The sequence below is a fragment of the Bactrocera latifrons genome, unplaced genomic scaffold, assembly GCF_001853355.1.
Source record: "Bactrocera latifrons isolate USDA-ARS-PBARC rearing strain unplaced genomic scaffold, ASM185335v1 scaffold_432, whole genome shotgun sequence".
Lineage (NCBI taxonomy): Eukaryota > Metazoa > Arthropoda > Insecta > Diptera > Tephritidae > Bactrocera > Bactrocera latifrons.
This window is the reverse complement of record NW_017537082.1, coordinates 36,758-57,549: the sequence shown is the minus strand read 5'-3', so window position 1 is coordinate 57,549 and position 20,792 is coordinate 36,758. Positions and strand designations below refer to the sequence as shown.

The 20,792-nt window shown below is 37.4% G+C and overlaps 4 protein-coding genes across 5 annotated transcripts; 3 read left to right on the top strand and 1 right to left on the bottom strand.

Annotated features, from left to right (window-relative positions):
* The first annotated feature begins 272 nt into the window (after positions 1 to 272).
* Positions 273 to 15,374, top strand: LOC108972864 (vegetative cell wall protein gp1). The gene is made up of 3 exons (XM_018939744.1): positions 273 to 998; positions 14,113 to 14,376; positions 14,440 to 15,374. Exons 1-3 carry the CDS (start codon positions 987 to 989, stop codon positions 15,202 to 15,204), a joined length of 1,041 nt encoding a protein of 346 aa, XP_018795289.1. The 5' UTR covers positions 273 to 986; the 3' UTR covers positions 15,205 to 15,374.
* A 2,102-nt stretch (positions 15,375 to 17,476) lies between these two features.
* On the top strand, positions 17,477 to 18,105 carry LOC108972871. The gene is made up of 2 exons (XM_018939752.1): positions 17,477 to 17,552; positions 17,621 to 18,105. The coding sequence occupies exons 1-2, from the start codon at positions 17,498 to 17,500 to the stop codon at positions 18,001 to 18,003; spliced, it is 438 nt and encodes a 145-aa protein (XP_018795297.1). The 5' UTR covers positions 17,477 to 17,497; the 3' UTR covers positions 18,004 to 18,105.
* Positions 18,090 to 19,493, top strand: LOC108972870 (pterin-4-alpha-carbinolamine dehydratase). Of its 2 annotated transcripts, none has more exons than XM_018939750.1 (3): positions 18,090 to 18,430; positions 18,526 to 18,619; positions 19,106 to 19,493. In XM_018939750.1, the coding sequence occupies exons 1-3, from the start codon at positions 18,243 to 18,245 to the stop codon at positions 19,403 to 19,405; spliced, it is 582 nt and encodes a 193-aa protein (XP_018795295.1). In that variant the 5' UTR covers positions 18,090 to 18,242; the 3' UTR covers positions 19,406 to 19,493. The 2 variants fall into 2 exon arrangements, with proteins under 2 accessions (XP_018795295.1, XP_018795296.1); XM_018939751.1 differs by having other exon boundaries at positions 18,101 to 18,430; positions 18,529 to 18,619.
* On the bottom strand, positions 19,452 to 20,310 carry LOC108972869 (N-alpha-acetyltransferase 40). Its single transcript, XM_018939749.1, has 2 exons — positions 19,818 to 20,310; positions 19,452 to 19,759 (listed from the first exon to the last, which is right to left on the bottom strand). Exons 1-2 carry the CDS (start codon positions 20,174 to 20,176, stop codon positions 19,525 to 19,527), a joined length of 594 nt encoding a protein of 197 aa, XP_018795294.1. The 5' UTR covers positions 20,177 to 20,310; the 3' UTR covers positions 19,452 to 19,524.
* Positions 20,311 to 20,792: the final 482 nt, after the last annotated feature.

The window sequence follows — 20,792 nt, the reverse complement described above, 5'->3', positions numbered from 1 at the left end:
AACGCTCATGAACAGCTTTAATTGCTGCAGCAAGATCAAGACACGATTTGACGCAGCCGCTACTCCAACGCCGCCTTAGCGGKAGCAGCTACAACTACAACAATATAGTTTTCTAACAGCGAACGAGTCAAAATCAAAGTCASATTTGTTAATGTTGTTGTTGTGTWCCTTACTGCTGTTATTGCTGTTGTCATAGTTGCCGCTGGCCRACTCGTCGTGACTGCTGCCGCTGGAAAGCGCTGAAAAGGTATAAAAGGTTCGCTGCTCTCGCTGAGCGGTTCAATTCGACGCGAAACGTGTGCGCTTTTGGGTTGACGGCGACAGCACCCGAAACGGGAATATTTTTCAACCGCTCTAACAGTAATGCAATTATAATTTTGAAGGCGCTTTTTATCAAGTGAACTAATTGTTGCGACGCGGTTCAAGTTTAGACAAGTGAAGTGAAACATTCTGCAAATCACGTACAAGAACGCAGCGCACGAGCAAAGCGACAAATAAAAAATTAATTTATTGACAATTTCGCAACTTGCAGYGTGCGTTTTCTCATGCTTCTTGCACCACATCTAGATGCACGTGTTCTGTAAAAATATAAGAAATTTGCATACTCGACTCCTTGAGCGCTGGTGTGGCGTTTAATTATTCATAAACTCACATATTTTGGAAACGTGACAGGCGGGCTTGAGGACAGCACAGCGCATGCGCAAYGAACATCCTTTGAAAGCGAACGAACGTGTGTGTGTGGAAAGACCTTACCGAAAATCGTGTTGAAATTAAAAATATATTTTTAAATTCATAAAACGTTAAGTGGCACAGGGAACTTAAACAAGTRACACGTAAAGTTATAAACTGCACAAATTAAATAAGTAAACAAATAATTTACAAAAAATAAGAAAAGTTAGAAGTGAGTGACAGCTGAAGTACGCAGAAGTTGTCGAAATCGAAAGCAACAACAGCTCACTGCACTGAAGCAATCGGAGTGCTGCAATATGGATGCGAAGGTGAGTGTTATTGAAAAGTTTTGGGTGTTTGGAGAGTTGTGCTTGTTTGAGAAATATTTATATTTATTATATACACATATTTATGAATACCCTGGGCAGTGTATATTATGACTGCGACGGAATTTGTAATACGCAAAAGGAAACATCGAAGATTCTATAAAGTACATACATATATACAAAAGATCTGCGTGACGAGCTGAGTTAATTTAGCCATGMMCATCTCTCTGCCTTATATAAACAGAACGACCCAAAGCAAGCTCTTGTATGGAAGCTTCTTTATTTGYGAAAGGTATTATAGCTTCGGTGCAGCCGAAAATCAATGAAAATGGCTAAGGATTTTATATGGACTGAAAAACCTTTAGCTTAACAATAAAATTATGTTTTTTGAATGGACATAATCTCCATCTAGAGTAATGCATTTGTTGTAATAATCCTTTCACAGTCTGATAACGCTTCGATGGCGTGAAGCTTCAAGCAATTCAATGTAGGAATTTGCTTCCATCTTTATGYCCTCATTTCTTTTTCGAGTCAGTTACTTTTCGTGTCTAATTCGTGGCGTTACTTCCTTTTATGGGCTTCCTGAAAGTGGTGCCTAATTTGTGCTCGCACGCTTATAGAAAAATAGTATTTTATCATTGAATATGCTGGAGCAGATTGTAAATAATTTGTTTTTCTACCCATCGGGTTAAAATGTTTTATCAAAACACAATATTCACTTTATTCCAATATAAACCAAAACAACTAAAGTGGTGCTACTTTRAGAACATTAACTTGAGAACCATTGAAAAAAGCTGCTATATTCTATGTAATTATGATTTAGGACAAGGATCCAGATGTTTTCTTTGTGTTGAGATTTCTAGCATAATTTTATATATACCATACCATACTTAACATTAATGAATTTTAAAACACGCCACTTAGGGACTATTTCCAAAAATTGAAATCTTCTAAAAGTTGGCTCGAAAAATTTGATAAAAAAAATGGCATTAGAGAGAGCTGCGTGACTACATTGTTATTTAGATAAGCTTTATTGTAAAACTTAACAAACTGATGTTTCAGAGATTAGTTCATTATTTTTTTTTTTCATTTGGAATTACTATTAGGATTTGAAACTATACTTTTTAACTACAAAATGGATTTTTCACTTTCTTTTTTTTTTCTTTCTTTAAAGAATTATTGGTTGAAATTGTTGTTTTAATCGGTTATATCCACTTGTGATTTTCAAAAAAGCGATTGTTGTTTTTGCACATATTTACACATATTTGTTTACATATATGTGTTAAAACTGTTCAAAAAAAACTGATCTTGATCCGGCAGACAGTTTCAGAGATATGAGCGTATTTGCAAGAATTTTGTAGCGTAATTGGCTCCCAAAACTTCAAAAACTTTTTCTCAAAACACTGCTTTCAGAGTCAGTGAGGCAGATTCCTCYGAGGCGGTTGGACCAATCAACTTGAAATCTTTACACAAACTTCTTTAATATATTTGCCAGGTATTGATCGAAATAATAAGATTTGAACAATATACTTAAAGCCGTTCTTAATTGTATTTTTCCCACAACAAAACTCCTTTTTTGGGAAGCTGTCATTTTGTCAAAATCAAAGTTTCGACTAATACTTTGATCACATTTATCATGAGAGAAAAGTCTTTCTCTCCGCCGGGCAACTTTTTTYGAAGGTCTTCCTAAAAATCGGACAAGAGACCAACGGGATCCGAAATTTCTCAAAATGGATTGCCAATTATTAGAATACTTTTAATGCTGTTAATATTAGGTTGTTAAATATCTCCCTTCCGATTTTTGCTCTTTATTCAAATATGCGCCATTTCGTTCAATAATATGTTTCCATCAAGACGGCAACTTCATAACACCCCCTCGTAGAAGAGCCCCTCCTTATTTGCGAAGAACTCGGACAGTCACTTTTCACAAGCCTCTTTTGAGTTCAACTTTACACCAACAAAGGTGTTCGCCATGGACAGGAACAGGTGGTAATCACTTGGCCCTATATCCGGGCTATATGGTGGAWGCGATAAAACCTCCCATCCGAGCTTCCGTAGCTTCTGWCGAGTCATCAACGAAGTGTGTGATCTGGYGTTGTCTTGGTRGTAYACTACATCCTTCCTKTKGGGCAATTCTGGACACTTCTGGTCGATCGCCTRTTTCAAACGGTTCAGTTGTGCGCAGTAGATGGTAGAATTAAGCATCTGACCATATGGGAGTAGYTCATAGTGGATGATTCCCTTCCAATCCCACCAAACACACAGCAAACCCTTCCTGGCCGTCAATCCCGGCTTGGACACTGTTTGAGACGATTCACCGGCCTTCGACCACGACCGTCCTCGCTCGATATTGTCGTATGTGATCCATTTTTAGTCGCTAGTCACCATCCGCTTCAAAAATGTGTCAAGTTCGTTCCGTTTCAGCAACACATCGCAGGCGTTGATTCGGTCCAGAAAGTTTTTTTTGCGTCAAATCATGCGGCACCCAAACATCAAGCTTTTCTGTGTATCCTGCCTTCTGCAGATGATTTAATATGGTTCGGTGACTAACTTCCATCTTCTGGGCGATGTCACGAAATGCCACATGCCGGTGTAACTCGATGTTTCCATGATTTGATCGGTATTCGTCGTCATAGGTCTTCCGCCGGCTGGCTTCTCYATGGTGTCTTACGGAAAGTTTCTCTAGCGGATTTGCCKTTAACRAACTTTAAAATAGCACGAATTTCGGCGTTAGTGAATTCCRTGTTTACAYGTCTAKAACTGTTGAACGCAWTATCCAAACTAATCTTRCWAAGCGACGTTTTGTTGGTTATGTCAAGACCTCTCAAAGATKTATAGTATTGCCAAATACGAGCTTTGTAGCACTTCATACATAGCCGCGAAATTCAAAAGGCAAAAMGGCGGAAGGKARACCTTYGACAAAMAATTACTTACATATTCGGAACAATGTTGATTGTCTTCTCYTCTACTCTATTTTAATTTAATAAATTTCTATATTTACTCCAGTTATCCCAAACTTTTTGTTTTTAGTAGTGTTTCGACAAATTTTGAATAAATAGTTTATGTACTGTGACTTATAATTTTTGAAAGCATTCCCCCATCTAGAGGGTAGAGAAGCTTTTCAAAGATATTTATTAAAATTTTGATAAGAATATCAAAGTCAGTTGTTGTTAAGCCTCTTTTTTATAAACAAAATATTTAAGGCGACCTCAAACCCCTGGAGGTCAAATCTGAAAATTATCCTTTAATTCGATATGGTGCATAGCGGTTTAATTTTCCAATATCTTTTCAGTTACGCTTGTAKAGAAGTTGGAGATGAATCTCACTATAAAACTTTCATTGAAAACATATGTATATCCGAATATTCAAAAGAAATAAATTCAATAAAAAATAAAAAAGTACTTAGTCATTTGAACGATTGCAACACTTTGATTCATATATGGTCGATAAGCCAAAAAAAAACCAACAGCTAAAAACAATAAACTGTGCACAAAACCAATAACAAAAGCATCTAAGAGCATATCGTTTCATCTGTAATTGCTGCCGCTCCTTTGACTTTTTGTTACACTTTCACTTTTCTAACATTTCTGTCAGTCAGTCAGTCACTCAAGCAGCCCGTTAGTCAATTAGTGGGGCAGACAGCTTGTCTGCTCACCACTCAAGTCAGCTCACTTAGCGCCCACTCGATATATGTATGTATGTATGTAGCTGAGGTCAAGTACATGCAAATACCGCATATGGCAGGTAGGCGCGCATGCACAGACCAAAGTAATAAAAATCGATACATTGCTTAAGCGCTTATTGCTAGAGAAAATGTCGGATAAGTGGGAATGCGCTAGAGTATGCTGCAACGGAAGGTTTGTATGAGAGCTTATAAGCATTGTATATACATACATACACATGTGCATAAGTGGAGCATTTGTATTTATTAATACTTTGGGTAGGAGTGTGTCAAATTGTTTGTTGTTTTCTTCTTTGATTTCATGCTTCACACTTTTCCATTTCGTTTATTCGCTGGCAAGAGGTTAAACGCGTAAGGAAAGTTAAAACGAATTCACAAAATGGACCGCCACAGACATTTATGATGGGGAAGAAATTTTTTTTTTTTTTTTTGCAAAAGCAGAGTTATGAACCAACAGAGTGTTTCCTTATTTGAGCATTGTAGCATGAACCAAAAAAGGTCAAAAATTAGTAATATGGGCGGATGTATGGTTCTTTGAGCCAAATTTGTATTCTTAAAGTTATGTATCCCTTCAAAAAAGTCGAATATATTAATTCCATGACTATATGGATGGTTATGAAGCTTTTGCTCATTAGTCTTTCTTATAATCTATTCACCGTAGCTGGTGTGATTAGTATTGGCAATCCATATCCTTAAATTATCTAAAATCCAAAGTTCTCTACATCTACAAGTATGAGAATCGAAGCAATACAAATAAAGACTTTTCCAAGTTTCATAGTTTTGAGGATATCATTCTGCAATTTTTTATTCGTCCTTTAATCTCCAAGTTGCAGCTTAATCAGTCGGAAACGCCAGTATCTTACCAACATAGTATTTAGTTTCCATACAAACTGAGCGATGAAATATAAGTTCTTGTATGACCTTTATTTTTTATTTGACAAGATATCTTAACTAAATTTGTTCAACGCAACGCTATCAAATCCAAAGAAACTATTCAGATCGGATCACCAAAGCGTATAGTTGCCATTTGATGTTCTTTATATCAAACAACGTGCCTAKAAAGATTTAGCGGAAGATTTCTCTTTTTTTCAATCCGTTGACGGGATACCTTTTCAGACTTAGCTATGCATATAATGCTAAGCTCTGCACCTGTGAAGGGTATCATAGCCTTAGTGCAGCCGAAGCTAACTTTTTTCTTGTCCTATTTTAATTTTTTCTCAACTTCAGCCAATAAATGCAAAATAACTTAACCGATTCTTTGAACACAGAAGACTTAAGCAGCAAACTTGTTTCAATGCAAATGGTCTTTCGCGCAACTTGAGCGTTAGCAAAACATTACTTTTGTATACTAATTAAATTCTAATCTTAGTATTACATTGTAATAATTCATAAGTTACCTATATTTGCTAAAAAAAAATAACGGTAACCACAAACCAGCTTCTTATCAGTGACAACATACTCACAGACTTACCAATCAATAACTGCATAATAACTAAAACAGTGTGAATTTGCTTTGAAACTCAATCGTTTTATATAACAAAATWTCAAAGTCCATTAGAGAACAAAGAACGAAGCATTGGCCTTGAGCTTCAGGACGCCTGGGGTTAAGCGCTAAGCTGAATAAGAAACAAAATACTCAAAACTTTGCGGGCAGATACATGGTAAAACACATATTATACAATATTATACACAAATAAGCTAAAATATACCGGAATATTTTCAAATCGATTCGGAGCAAACGTTCACAGACACCGCAAGCCCCAAGCCCCAAGCCCCAAGCCGCATGCCACGCCACAATGTCACACATGGGAGGGTTTGAGAAACAAATTTGCATATGCTACATGCAATCTAAATTGTGGTGGTAAAAGACAAGAGTGACTTGCAAGTTCCGTTAACATACTCGTACATAAATACATTGCTTGTACATATAAGTATATAAACATAATTATRTATRTATATATACTATATGTRTCTATAGCTTATACAGAGAATGTTAATGTAATGTTGACAAGCGTGCCAAAGCAATAAGATTTATAACAATATTATTATTTCGCAACAACAAATAACAGTAATTAAAAAAAAAATGTTCGGAAAAATCAAAATCACGGTCTGCGATAATTTTAGCTGGAATTTCGGTAGTCAAGTGGCAAATCTATTTTTATAGCGTTTAACTTACTTTTTCTATTGTTTTACATTGAAATCCGATCGATTTGGCTGTTGAATTGATATTTTTGCTTTAACAACAACATGCATTAGCGACGTTCACACCCGCCGGTTTCCTCATTTCAATGCGGAAGTTGCTAGAAAATACATTCATTTTTAGGGAGCAACAACAAGAGTGCGAGCTAATATCATAATTGACAATTAGTTTYCAAGAAGTAAGAAAGGCATTTGAAATACAATACGATAGTTTAATTCGCTTTGTATTTGCTTTAATTGTGATAATGATAATTGAATTTGTCTATAGAATTTTATCGCGCCCAATATGTGTACATATGTATGTAGTTCACTTTTGAGTTGTGCATATTTGAATACCAAGCAAAGCCAATCGCAAAACAAGACCCACCATCGCCTCTTAACTATTGGAGTACGTATATAATGGTGGTAGGTATTTTAATATCATTTATTGTGCTGATATGAAATTTCAAGCGTGAAGTCCTATTATCATGAAACTACAACAGCGCCAACTCTGTGCAATAAGTGGCTGGAAGTTTACGAACAAAAAACACAACTGTGATATTTTTCGTTAGATAGTTCTACTGCTACCGAGTTAGCTCTCATATAGTCCGTTAAGTACATATCTTCTCTAACCCCGTCTGAAAAATAAGTTTACTGGAGGTCTGCAAATATGCTCTTGTTGTTATTGACGGAAAAACGCTTTTCTTCGCCAAATGTAGATCACACCTTTTGAATCACAGAAAACGGTTGTTATCATCTTTTCACCAGATAAGACAGTTTTCGCCTTTTTCGAAGCATATTCGTCAAGTAAAGTCCACCATTGTGACTTGGCCTTTGTAATACACCAGTTTAGTAGACGGTCGCGAAACAATCCAAAAGTGGTTCTATGGTTTCACATCACGAACAGACATCTGTTTTGCCCCCATTTTATACAGGATGATCCACGAGGTCTTTTACGTTCAATCCATCCATCATGCACCATCAAATAGAGAAAAGATATCATATAAAGCTTGCATGCTCTTTGATTCTACTGTGCGATATTCCTTCCAAAATAAAGGCATCGAATCATCATCCGTGATTGTTCCTTTTCCATTATTCTAAAATCGGCGAACACGTCTGTATCCTTCTTGTGCCAGTAACCTTTTAGCAACTTGATAACCCCAAGGCTAAGTACTTATAGTATGCCATTATTTCAAACTAGTTTTGCAGACTTAACTTGATCTTCATACATTCCCGACTCCCTCTCGAGCGACTTCTTCAATCTACTGCCGGAGAAAATAACTTAAACTACAGCGMTGAATCGAGAAGGTACAATCTTTTATATCTATGTCATTCTACTTTCTCCRCTTTGGACCTGATAGTGAACGGAGGCAAGACGAAATATCTGCTTTCATCACAGAAACAGCCGCATTCGTGACAATCATAACTTCGAAGTCGCAGATAATTTCGTCTACCTTGCTGGTTCATTAACGCCAGCAACAACGTCAGCCTTGAAATACAACGCAGAATAATTATTGAAACAGGTCCTACTTCGGACTGAATAGGTTGCTTGCTTCAATCTCATCAGTTGTTAACAGTAAAATGTAGAATCAATCTTTCGATCAGGCTGGATGATTCCTTTCAAACCCTACCAAACACTCAACATAATCTTTCGAGGCTCCAATGCGACCATTTGTTGAGCTTCAACACGCTTTGACCATGATCTTTTTCGCACATTATTGTGAATGTTAAGTTTCTTAGCGATGTCATGGCTGCTGGTCCTGGTCAATTCTTTCCTGAATTTCACCGACTCTTTCAATGATAGATCGACCAGAGCGAGGTGGATCTTTCACATCGAACTGATACAGCAGCGTCTCCATAGACTTCGCAAATTTCATTTTTACCTTGCGTGTCATTCTTCGCTTTTTTATACAAAAATTTCAAAATAAAGCGAATTATCTTTCTTAGCTTTTTAATTAAAGGTAGGCAACCGGAAAATAAAATAAATTAATCGGTACTTTTGGGTGTTACAACAAATAGCAACTGTTTTTTTTTTTTCTTTTTTTGGTTAGCACTTGGTACAAACCATATTCCGGTCTTTTTATAAATAAGAAAAAAATATCGCCTTTCTGCTTAATTTTTGAAAAGTCGTATTTGAATAAGCTATTTTTGGTTGAAAACGTTTGTTGAATGGAAAAGCGTGCAGTTAAATCACGACAAACAATCAAAACGGCGCTACCTGAGTGGCAAATCGCAGAGGCAAAGGTTTGTCGTCATGACGAAAACAAAAAACAAATAAGAGCAAAAGCCATCAAGATGACAATGAAATAGTTGATCAATGAAATTGATCGATTATTTGTGATACAAAGAAAAGTGACATTCAACCTGCAGAAATGGCTTCAAGCAATGCTTGATAAAAACTTTGTGATACAAATAATAATTTTAGAAGCAATTTAATAATGTCAAATATAATACAGACTATCTGGCAAAAGTATAARCACAATATTCTTAAATGAGAAATTAGCAACTGGAATATTCGAATACGATTTGTGACACATCATTAATCAAAACGAAAAAGTAACCCGGCAGCTGACAGCTAATCAAGAGAAAATATCGAATCAGCAGCTAAATAGCCATATGAAGGCATACACGGATTTTCACACACAGCTGTACACACTTTATATTCCTCTGGGCTTAAACGGCCCGAATGGACTCCTACACATTACGATTCCAAGCCACTTTTGTGCTTTTTTTTTTAAGCGAAATAAGAGCAATAATACTTCTTGGCTTTTATAAATAAAAGTATGAATAGAAAAATGGAAAATCCCACATATGCACTTCACAAATTTCATTGTATCATACAGCTAATATATACAAACAAAGCAAGAGCATGACTTCMACTTCCGTTTCTCGTAAAAAGCTTTGCAAGACATGATTAAAGCATGCAACAGCGTCGAGGCAAATTCGAATACTTTTACTTGGCGATACTGCTCTTCTAAATGAAAAAAAAAGAAAAAATTCACTCACATATCTATGTAATGAAAATAGTGCATAAATATATGTGGAAATTATCTGCAATGCAGTGAATTTGTGGTTGACAGCTTTGTTTTGCTAAGSCGCAATTAAGAAAGCCCATTGTCAAATGTCATATGAGCTGACTTAGCTATGAAAAGCTAGTCAACTAAGAAACTAGTAGTAAAATTAAAGCAGTATATATACTTACTTAGAACACGCTAGTGACTCAGCCGATTTGCTACTTTTACCATTTTACAGCCAGCTGCCCTAGTTACCCACTAAAGGCGACCTTTCCGCTTTAAAGCAATTAGATGCCTCATAATTTCCCCAGAAGAGGCATATTATATTTTAATTGTTTTGTATACAGCCAACTTTTGCGTCATTTTCTGTTATTTATTTCAAATGTTTATGTTTGCTCTTACACAATTATGCACAGCTATGAACTGAGTTCCCCATAACCTCAATTTTGATTTGGTTCTRCCCGACATAAACTTGCAATAAATGGTGGAAATTTTTCAGTTTATGTCTAGACTCTTTATAGGTAGTATATTACTTTGCATTGTGTGACGTCATTAATTTTTATTTATATTTTTCAAAGAGGTTGTAGGTTTATTCTAAATCTTCTGTCAGTAGGTTCTGCAGTTTTGAATGGTACGCCTGATCTTTATTATCGCCTTTTGACACCTACCAGCTTGCCAACGCTTAATTTTCCATACAATTGATATAGGCCGCGGCTCGGATGACCTTCAGTATCTTTAGCGAATGACTTTCAATGACTTCAATAGACTCATGGCACTATCCCCAAAGCGGATTTGCCAAAACCGGTACCTGGGCGATGACCCTCGCTTCACGTTTGGTTAAAAAGTCAGTTACAATCATGCAGGAATATGACAGCCCCATTGTCTGCCTACAAATCCGGTAGCTTAGGATGAATTGTCTCACATAGACGCCTCTCTCGCTAATTGCTTTTGTCTATCATAGACACGTTTTACACCAAAAAAAACACGGTGATATTACGTCAGGATATTACTCAGTGTAAGGACTAAAACCGCTCGACCTTCCCAAGCGACATCGCTTCGCTCTTGGGCTTTTTAAAATTTTCAAGAAGATCTAACGAACCAAATTTTATTCAGCATGAGGCTCATTTTTGCCTCAATGGGTATGTAAACAAGCGAAATTCATCCAGAAAAACAAGGGTTTAGTGCAGTTTGTGGGACGGTGAAATCATCGATCCATATCTTTTCAAAAATGATATCGGCAAGAACGTAACCGTCAAAGGTGATCGTTATTGCGCTATGAAAGCCGACAATTTGAAGCCTTAAAATTGAAATTTGTGATCTCGGTGACATTTGGTTTCAGCAAGGCGGTGAAACTTCCCTCACATCGCATCAATCAATGGATTTGTTAAGAGAACACTTCGGTGAGCAGATAATTTCACGTTTTTTGCCGGTCGATTGGTCACCAAGATCATGTGATATTACACCGTTAGACTTTTTTCTAAGGGGATATGTAAAGTCTAAAGTCTATGCGGACAATCCCAAATCGATTTCGGTCTTGGAGAAAAACATCACGCGTGCTATACGCCAGTTACGAGTACCAGTCGAAATGCTCGAAGGAGTCATCGAAAATCGGACTTAACTTAATTTACGCTGTTCAGTGTATGAATATCTAAATGCCGGGGTACATTAAACTCTTTCCATTAGAATTTCCCAAATCGGAATTCATCATAAGTAATTATGCATGTGGAAAGCATATCTCTAAGCTAAATACACTTGAAATGTGTTTTTTTTTTTTTTTTTGCTACCATTACTTTATTTAATCACGCTTTAAGTAAGTAGATCACATTATAACAGTCTATTAGAAGAGTGTCAATTATGTTTATCTATAAATATACTTTTGTACATTATCTTATGATATGTATTTGAGTTTTAATTACAATTACTCGCACTAAACAAGCACATAAATAATGCGGARAGGTAAACAAAACGTAATTTACACGAAGAAAGACTTATGAACGAAGAGAGGCGTATCAGACGTGTAGCATAAATTACGGTATTATAATGTTAAGTCGCTAACTAAAGGCAACCGAGCTGTCATTAYTGTCATTATATGAAATAAAATGTTGGCAGTTTCGACATAAAAAAGATTTGTTTTGCATTCGCATATATTGAAACGCATAATTACCGAGGGAGTAGAAAATTGAACGGACACTGAGAGAAAATTTTAGTGCTTTGTTCGATTAGATTAGTCAATTGAGTCTCTATACCGTGTCTCAGTTAGTTCTGTTGTCATACAAGTTACACATTTGAAAGAGAAATATGCAAATAGCTTTATGCAATTGACTACRAACAAACAGTCCCAAGATCGATCATGATTCACTGCCTGAAAGCTTCCATTCGCTGAGTTTTCATACTCATTTTAAATGAGTTGATTTTCTAATGAAGTAAAAATTCCGTTTCGGATCAAATAACTCTAACGCTGTTATTGTATATGACAAGCGATTGTCTCGGATTTTCAGTGTATAACAAGTCGGTCGAATATGAGTTCAATATGCATTTTGCCGTAGTACAACAGATCTTTCAAGAGGAAATCCTCCAACTGGTCTTTCCAATAGGGTGGACATCKTAGTCTTCCTCTGTTTCCTCCGGCGGGTAAGCGTCGAATTGTCTTAGAGCYGGAGTCTTTTCGTATAACAACATGACCTAGCCTGTCTTTTAATTCGCTGAACTATGTCAATATCGTCGTATATCTCGTACAGCTCATCATTCCATCGATTACAGTACTCGCAGTTGCCAATGCGCAAAAGACCATACATCTTTCGCAGAACCTTTCTAATAATAATAATAATGAGTGGCTTTTATAATTTGGTCTTTCTTTTCTCAGTCCGAAGTGGCACCTGTTGGCAAGAGTTATTCTGCGTTGGATTTCGAGGTTGAAGTTGTGGTTGGTGTTAACGCTGACGATATTATCTACGACTGCGACGCCTCTTTGTTTGATGACAGGAAATATTTCGTTTTTCCCTCATTCACTCTAGACCGATTGTTGATTCCAATGATATCAATATCATTGCCGTAGCCCAGTAGCTATAAACTGTTATCGAAGGCTGTACTTCCTCTATTTCGCTCTGCAGCTCGTGTTATTTTCTCCAGCAATAGATTGAAGAAGTCACACGATAGGAAGTCTACTTGTCCGAAATCTCGCTTGGTATCGAACAACTCGGAGAGGTCTTCCCGATCCTGACAAAGCTTTTGGTGTTGCTCAGTTTCTCACCAGTATTAGCTTTGCGGGAATACCAGGTTCAGTCATAGCGTGAATTCCTTTTCGTGCTGTGGAAGACGGTTTTCAAATCGACGAAGAGGTGATGTGTATTGATCTTCCTTTTATAGGTATTTTTCAAGATTTGATAGTGAATATCTGGTCGATTGTAGATTTTCCAGCTCTAAAGCTACACCGACAAGCTCCCATAAATTGTTTGCCGGTGGGCTTCAGTCTTTCACACAGTACGCTCGTTAGAACCTTATAAGCGAGGATACTAGAATATTATTACAAGCGCAAAACGAGCATGGTTCGACCAAATAGCCTCCAACAAGCTTCTGAGCTGGACCGACTTCTTTAGTAAAATCTATATCTTYCGATAGCTGATACACGCTTACAGTATTGGTAACTTCGGAACTGATTACCTGAAGAATGAACTTTTTTAGGTTTCCATATTGTAAAGATGGCGACCGTAAGCAGAGGATTTCATTAGCAAATCTAAGACCAAAATGTTGACTAGCAATTAATCAAGATCGAAGCGTGAACCTACAATCACTTAGAGATAGTCGCGTACACAAAACAAGGTTTCAAAAGCGTAGCGTTCATATTGCACCGCGCAGCCRCTATTGTCAGCAGTATCAGCTTTTGTTGTCCATTTTATTGAACTTGGGTGTTGCTCTAGATTTGATTTATTACCAAAGCGAGCAACCCCTCTTTGTAGTCGCACAACATGAAGCAAGCGCATTTCAATGGCGAAGCCAAGTGCAAACCGGTTAGATAAAGCTCATTTGCATATCTGCAACTGTCAAGAGCCTGTATACTTTATCCGCGGCTGACTCACTGAAAGCGTCTACATAATTGCTTACTATTCACCAATAGAAGTCTATTAACTCAAGAAAAAAACGCATACCTGGGTACAAATTGTTTTCGTAGCTTAGAATATCTATAAATCATAAAATTCAGAAAAGAACTAATAAATTTWTTTGAAACTTTACATGTGTCTTGCAGATACTAATCGCGCTAGTAATAGCCAGCAACTGTTACTCCAGCTGTGGCGCAGCTTTGCGGCGCACGCCAAAAGTCTACAATGCACTCATTACAACCGACGATAATCTGACTTCGAGCCGCGCCTATCCCGTTATACAGCCGACAATACACGAGAGCGGCGTGGCACACTATCCCTTCGGGCCATATAATCCGTATGGTTACTAYTCGCCACCGGTGGTGCGTTTTGGACAACCTATCGTGCCGGGTTTACCACCAAGTCCACAGGTATGTTCCACATTCTTTTTAATTTTTCATCAAAATGTGTACTATAAGTCCGTATATTCGTAGTATCCATACCCAATACCACAACAMCGCATCCCACCGCAGTTCATGGGTCAGCTGCCACCGAACAGTGGACCACARCTGTTGCCCACACCCAGTGCAGCTGCGCAACAACCGCCGCCGCAAGAYGGTTCGCCAGTAGAAGATGCAGCGTCCACAGCAACACCACCAACCGAAGAGCAACAACCCGTGCAGCCACCAACTCAGCCACCGCCACCGAAAARTCCCGCTTTTATGCCGCCATTCGAACCGAATCCACCCAAGCAGATGCCCAACGAGAAATTGCCGATACCTTTGAACGAATATGGTCTACCACCATCGCTTATACCGCTGCAGCAATACCCAAATCGTAATCCCCAGARTTCGGTAGCTCTTCCGCCATATGCTTTCAACCAGTATCCGGTCATCTATGATCCCATTACGGGTTATCGWGAACAATAYCTACCGCCATATCAATATTTCCCCAGTCAACATCAGCATTTTGCGCTGGCTGGTGTGCCTAAGCCACTATTTCCACAASCACCAACAGCTGCAGCCATTGGACCCGCAGTCACCCCGCCACCACCTCCACCACCACAGYATCCAACATCAGCTCAACCMGAGGAAGCAGCGGCGAGTGAACCAGAACCGCAACCGGCCGATCCACCACAGACGCCRCCACCGACTGTCGACTTCGACAGCATAAAGAATGCGTCGAAGAGCAAGAACAGTGCTGTGCCGGACGTGCCGCCGCCACCAATACCATCAGGCAGCAAGCCGCAGAAATCCTAACATGGAATGTGAAGAAATGATTCGGCTTTACTTGGCTTAAAGTTCACTAATCGCATTTTAAACAATTAGGAAAATTCTTATAAGTTATTATTGGTAAACAAATACTCGAATTAATTTAATTTATTGTTAACGAAATTTTTAGTAAAAAAATTTTGTATTTTTGCATTTAACTCTTATTGTCGTACATCAATATTATGTTGGATATATTGTAGTCATTAAAACATTAATTTGTCATAAATATTTTCAGCGTTTTTTTGTACGACCTCAGTATCGGTCGTTTCTTTCGAGTGATCATACTCATAAGGTCTGAGAACAAGAATACCTCACTGGGGGTCAAATCGAGAGAAAACGATTCATGCGAAAGCAATTTGATGCAATTTTCGCGATATCACCAAAACTTTTTTTTAATAATTCAGGTTGTCAGCTATCTCGGACACCCTAATTTTGGGGTCGTCCAAAATCATTTGACCAATTTTTTGATGTTTTCGTCCGATGTAGTATCTTTAGACGTCAACGGGATTCGGCGTCTTCGGCGCTCTGAGCCCGGATAACATCCAACAAGCCATTTCTGGTATCCGCCTTAAGTTTTTACCAAAAGTTCCTTTTCCTTCATTTTTTGTCAAGATTTACGAACAAATTGTCGCACAGCCGACAATTACACATGTGTATTTTGAAGGTCAGGTCGAATCTACATTCGTACATATATGGATTCAATTAAAGTATCGCTCGACGACTTATATGCTTATGTACCATGTAGACTTAAAGAGGTTAGGGAAGATAGTTGATCCCTCAGCAAGGCAGGGCCTCGACTAAGACTTTTATGTACATACGAAAAACTCCTGTGATTAAATATCCGCTATCTATYGGCAAAAAAGTGGCTTAACCTATCACAAATCTTCTTGGGTATTTTATCTCTATTTCAKCTATTTCACCTGGATACCTAGAAGTATGACATCTGTCTTTTTGCTTTGATCTGGCAAAAGGGGGACATTCTCAAAGAAAATGTTGAGATGATTCCATCTCATCATCTTCCAAACGGTTTATCCTAGGCCAGAAGGACCTTGGCCTGCACAGCTACTGGTAATTAACCAACACTTGTTGAGCTGATCTGAGGCTCAACTATCCAGTAGTGTAACACAACAAGCGAACGGATGTCTTACCCGTTCTCATTCCGCAGTACCTATCCCAGCAAGGTCATCAGCYTTACAGTTTTCTGCAATATCATTGTGACCAGGGACCCAAACGAGTCTAATCATAAAATAAGTCGAGTCTAGAGATAAGGAGTCTATACATCCTTTTACTAGTCTTTAGCGTACAGTCTGCGCACCCAAGGCTAATGACGCTGTCGTGCTATCGGAGTGGATTGTCTCTGAAAGAGGGAGCGCTTTGAAGCGGTATATCTACTACTACTATCTTTATGGCAGCCCTGTCCGCTTGGAAGACGCTGCAGTGGTCAGAAAGCCTAAGGCTGGTACAGATGGAAARTTCCCGACAGTGTACTCCTCCATCAACCCTCTCTTCAAGCTTTAACCATATAGTAGTTAATATTCAAGCAATAAAGCGAAGTAAATCCAGGTTCATCAAGTCTTTTCAAAACTTTGACGCATCATCGAAGATATGTATACATGCATATGYACTAGTTATATTTATTCACAGAACAATAAAGTACAGAACTTATAAATTTTATGAGATGAAAAGCAAGCAGATCGCTCCGACGCCATCAAAGCCTAGAACTAACCTAATAGATAGGAGAAATACGCTAAAACTAACCAAAACGAAGTGGATATTTATGTCATTGTATCGTCAGAAGAATTCCCACTTTGAAGAATGTCGCCGAGTTGACAATTCTTGTCTAATAAAAACCGAATCCGCACCGTCTAGTTACATACCAGTTAGTTAGAACCGACTTAAAGCCAAAGCTTTTAAATTTAGCGTCCATATATTATTGAATGTGTATATATTTTTGCTTAATATACAATAAAAATTTCCTACTTTGAATCAAGGCGGGGGTCACTAACCTTTCGAATCCCTAAAGACCGCATTATCAGACAACACAGAAGAACATACAATAAAACACACACATGACTGTGTCTGTATATCCAAAATAATCTTCACACTTTCGCTTTTTTAACGAGATAATGGACTTGCAATTTCAAGAGCGAATAAATCGAAACCAGATGGCTTTCCAGAAGCAGATCAAAGCAGAAATGTCGGGATGTTTAATAATAAATCCGTATAAAAGTAGAACCAACGCGTCGGAACTTAGTTTTGTCGCAGTGAAATTCTGCAGAAAATGAAGTCTGTCATATTGCTCGGAGTACTGATACTAATAAACCTACTTGCAATTGGTAGACAACGCATCCTCCAATTATATTATTTGAAACTAATTAAAAGTTGTCTTTGTTTGTAACAATAGAGTGTTCCATTGGTGATGGCACTTCTAAGCCATTTGTGCGCAGCCGTTACAGCAAACGTTGGCGCATTGCTACAACTGAGGCAAATGTCAACAGCAGCACCGCCACAACGGAGCAACAGACGATTGTAGGAGTGGTCTTGAAAACAGGGGAAACAACTATACCGAGCAACGTGCCCAAATTTGAGGAAACAACTGCTGTGGTTAGTGCGTCCATGCCACTTCGAACCACAACAACTAGTTCAAAAGTTATAGAGGAACCAGCCAAAAAAACTCTGAGCACCACAACCGAACATCCAAGACATAATGGTCCAAATGGCTTACCATTGGACTATGATTACTATGGTAATGGTGGAGAAAATTACGAAGATGCAGGTCATAAATAATTTAACTTACTTTCTATTCAATATTCTTATCATTATGCAACCTTACAACATTTCTTCATACAAATATACACCTATATAACATATAAGTAGAAAAACTTGAAATGATTTAGATATTTATTTAAATTTTTGTTAATATACGACCACAAAATAATTTRCAACTGCAGTTGAAGAGCAACTGTATTGGTATTTAACCTTAACAATGGCAACTCCTCAAAACAGCTGACCGGCAAATAAATTGTATGCAGTGTTTATTTAATTTATATCACAAAAATAAAACAATAATGTACAGTATAAGCAAATTTTGTGCACAAATTCAGCCAACAATATTTTTGCGTATATCACAATTACAAACAAATGGATTCCAGCGACTAAATACATGTAAAATTTTATCGGTGCATAAGCCCTATCAGAGCCGCTTAATGTGTAGGTATGTGTTTATATAGCTTGAATCGATTAAATGCTATACGTACTATATATATAACTAAATCGAGTTTTAAACAAATCCAATGAAATACTTTGTAGTAGTCTGCTAAGAGCAGTACGAGTAAACACATTTGAAAGTGAGAGGCGATACTCTACGGTGATTGCGCAGAAAACGCCAGCGAAGAAAAAAATGGTAAGTATATCAAACGGTCCTTTATGAATGTAAAAAAGTGTAAGGGGGTRAAGATTTGATATAGACATAAAAACACTTGTTGAAATTGTGAATTACATGCAGAGCGATTGTAATGGATTTCCTCTAAGCATTTGCAAAATTTGAGTCACTACGCATATTAAGTTCGTAGAAGTTTTCTCTTATCGTGAGGTCAATTCCGAGATCAATATGAGATTAWATAAAGTGGTAACAAGTGAAAGTAAGTGTGCTTGATTTTCAAGGCCTTCAATATAACTAATTATTTTTCTACGACTATCGATAAGGCAGAGTTATAAGCCAATTTACCTTATATATGTATGTAAGTGTACACTACTTTTTGCGTAAACTGGTTTGGAATAATTTCTCACTAAGTACCTAATTTCATGCTGATAATTTTTCTGTGCGTAACACACAGTTAGAAGTATGAATAAATGATTAAAATCTATTTTTTTACATATCTAACTTCAGGCAAGACTCACCGAGCAGGAAAGATCTGAACTACTTCAACCACTTCTGGCTGCTGGTTGGTCATTAGTAGATAACCGCGATGCCATATACAAGGAATATTTGTTCAGTGATTTCAATGCTGCTTTCAGTTTTATGTCCGGTGTGGCTTTGCTGGCCGAAAAGTTGAATCATCATCCCGAGTGGTTTAATGTATACAATAAAGTACAAGTAACTTTGTCTACTCATGATGTTGGCGGTCTCAGTGCAAAAGATATTCGAGTAGCTAAGTACATGGAAGAACAAGCCAAACGCCTACTCTAAGCTATCGTTCCAATTGTGTGCGGTATTTTCTTGATATTGTTAAATATTTAAAGTTGTAAAATAAATGTTGTATTTAAAATTTAGCAAATATGTGTCTTATTTTGTCATTCTAGGTAAACTTATAGTAATATCTTGCTTAATATCTCATATTCCGCCTTCTCTAATATGTCAGGCGATGTCTCATCCAAGCTGTAGCCGATTGCTTTAAAGAAAGCTGTGGCATTGGTATTGTTTTTCAACACTGTGAGCACAACTTTATCCATGTGCCAATGTTGGGCGCACTGTTCCAGTAAGTTCATCATGAACTTACCAAGTCCTTGGCGTTGAGATTCTGCTTCAATCTGCATTTCATAGCTATAACAATAAAGATATGTAATTTATTTGTAAATTCCATAACAGCACTAGAACTCACCAGTATAGCACGCTGTTACCATAGTCCATGTCAAAGCGAAACATGGTGTAGGCAACGGGTTGTCCGCTTTTATCTGTCGCCACTAAATAGCGTGCCCATTTTTTATTCAAATCATTTTGCTTTACCTTTGGTTGCCATCCCATTTTTAAAGCCTTATAAAAAGGTCCTACATTACGCTCCGCCAACTTAAAAGCCCATTTCAATGTTTTTGCATCCATATCAGTTTTTGCGCGACAATAAAGTTTGTATTCTGTTCCATTCTTCGCCGTAAACTGGAAAGCATTCTCTACAGCCTCCAACGGGTTTTTGGCTTTGCCGGCATTTTCTACATTTCTTTGTTGATTAGTTGTGTTCGTCATTTTGGAATTTTAATTAATTCGGGTACAATTTGTGAAATTCAAATAAATACTGGCGACAGATGTGTAAAATTGAAGCTTCTATGTTCACATGTGTAATTTGTAAAAATTTGTTTTGCTTTGCTTAAGCGGGAAAAAACAAGGAAAACGTAGTGTTGCCATGCAAATAGAATTTGTTGAGAAATCGTGGAGTAGTTTATTTGCCAAAATCTCACAAAACTAGATGTATATGATTTTTTGTTAATTCATCTTATTTTGAACGATGTATGATAATTTATTATCTTATCTAATAATTTTTGTCTTGAAAACTGATTTGAAATGGAATCTTGCTACGAATACAATTATTACGAAACAAGCACATTTCCATATTAAARTTTTCATTAATACTTTGGGAATATTTGACCATTTTGTACTTTGTTGTTATTAAAGCGGCAGAAAGCACACTTCCAGTAATTAAGAGAAAAGCTTCCGAGCTAATAGTCCATGGCCRCAAAAAAATGTCCGTCCCAGATATATTATCATCCCCAATTGATTGGGAAATGGTTTATAAGTATTCTTATTTAGTTTTCTTTGTTACATTTGCAATTTATTAATTCTGGATTATGTATACATATATATT

Excerpts from the sequence above, each read along its gene's own strand:
- LOC108972870 (XM_018939750.1), top strand. The coding sequence starts at position 18,243 with ATGCAGTGTTTATTTAATTTATATCACAAAAATAAAACAATAATGTAC. Across the intron at positions 18,431-18,525 it reads CAGAGCCGCTTAATGTGTAG|TAGTCTGCTAAGAGCAGTAC; the intron begins GTATGTGTTTAT and ends AATACTTTGTAG. Across the intron at positions 18,620-19,105 it reads CGCCAGCGAAGAAAAAAATG|GCAAGACTCACCGAGCAGGA; the intron begins GTAAGTATATCA and ends ATCTAACTTCAG.
- LOC108972871 (XM_018939752.1), top strand. The coding sequence starts at position 17,498 with ATGAAGTCTGTCATATTGCTCGGAGTACTGATACTAATAAACCTACTT. Across the intron at positions 17,553-17,620 it reads AATAAACCTACTTGCAATTG|AGTGTTCCATTGGTGATGGC; the intron begins GTAGACAACGCA and ends TTGTAACAATAG.
- LOC108972869 (XM_018939749.1), bottom strand. The coding sequence starts at position 20,176 with ATGACGAACACAACTAATCAACAAAGAAATGTAGAAAATGCCGGCAAA. Across the intron at positions 19,760-19,817 it reads GGTAACAGCGTGCTATACTG|CTATGAAATGCAGATTGAAG; the intron begins GTGAGTTCTAGT and ends TTATTGTTATAG.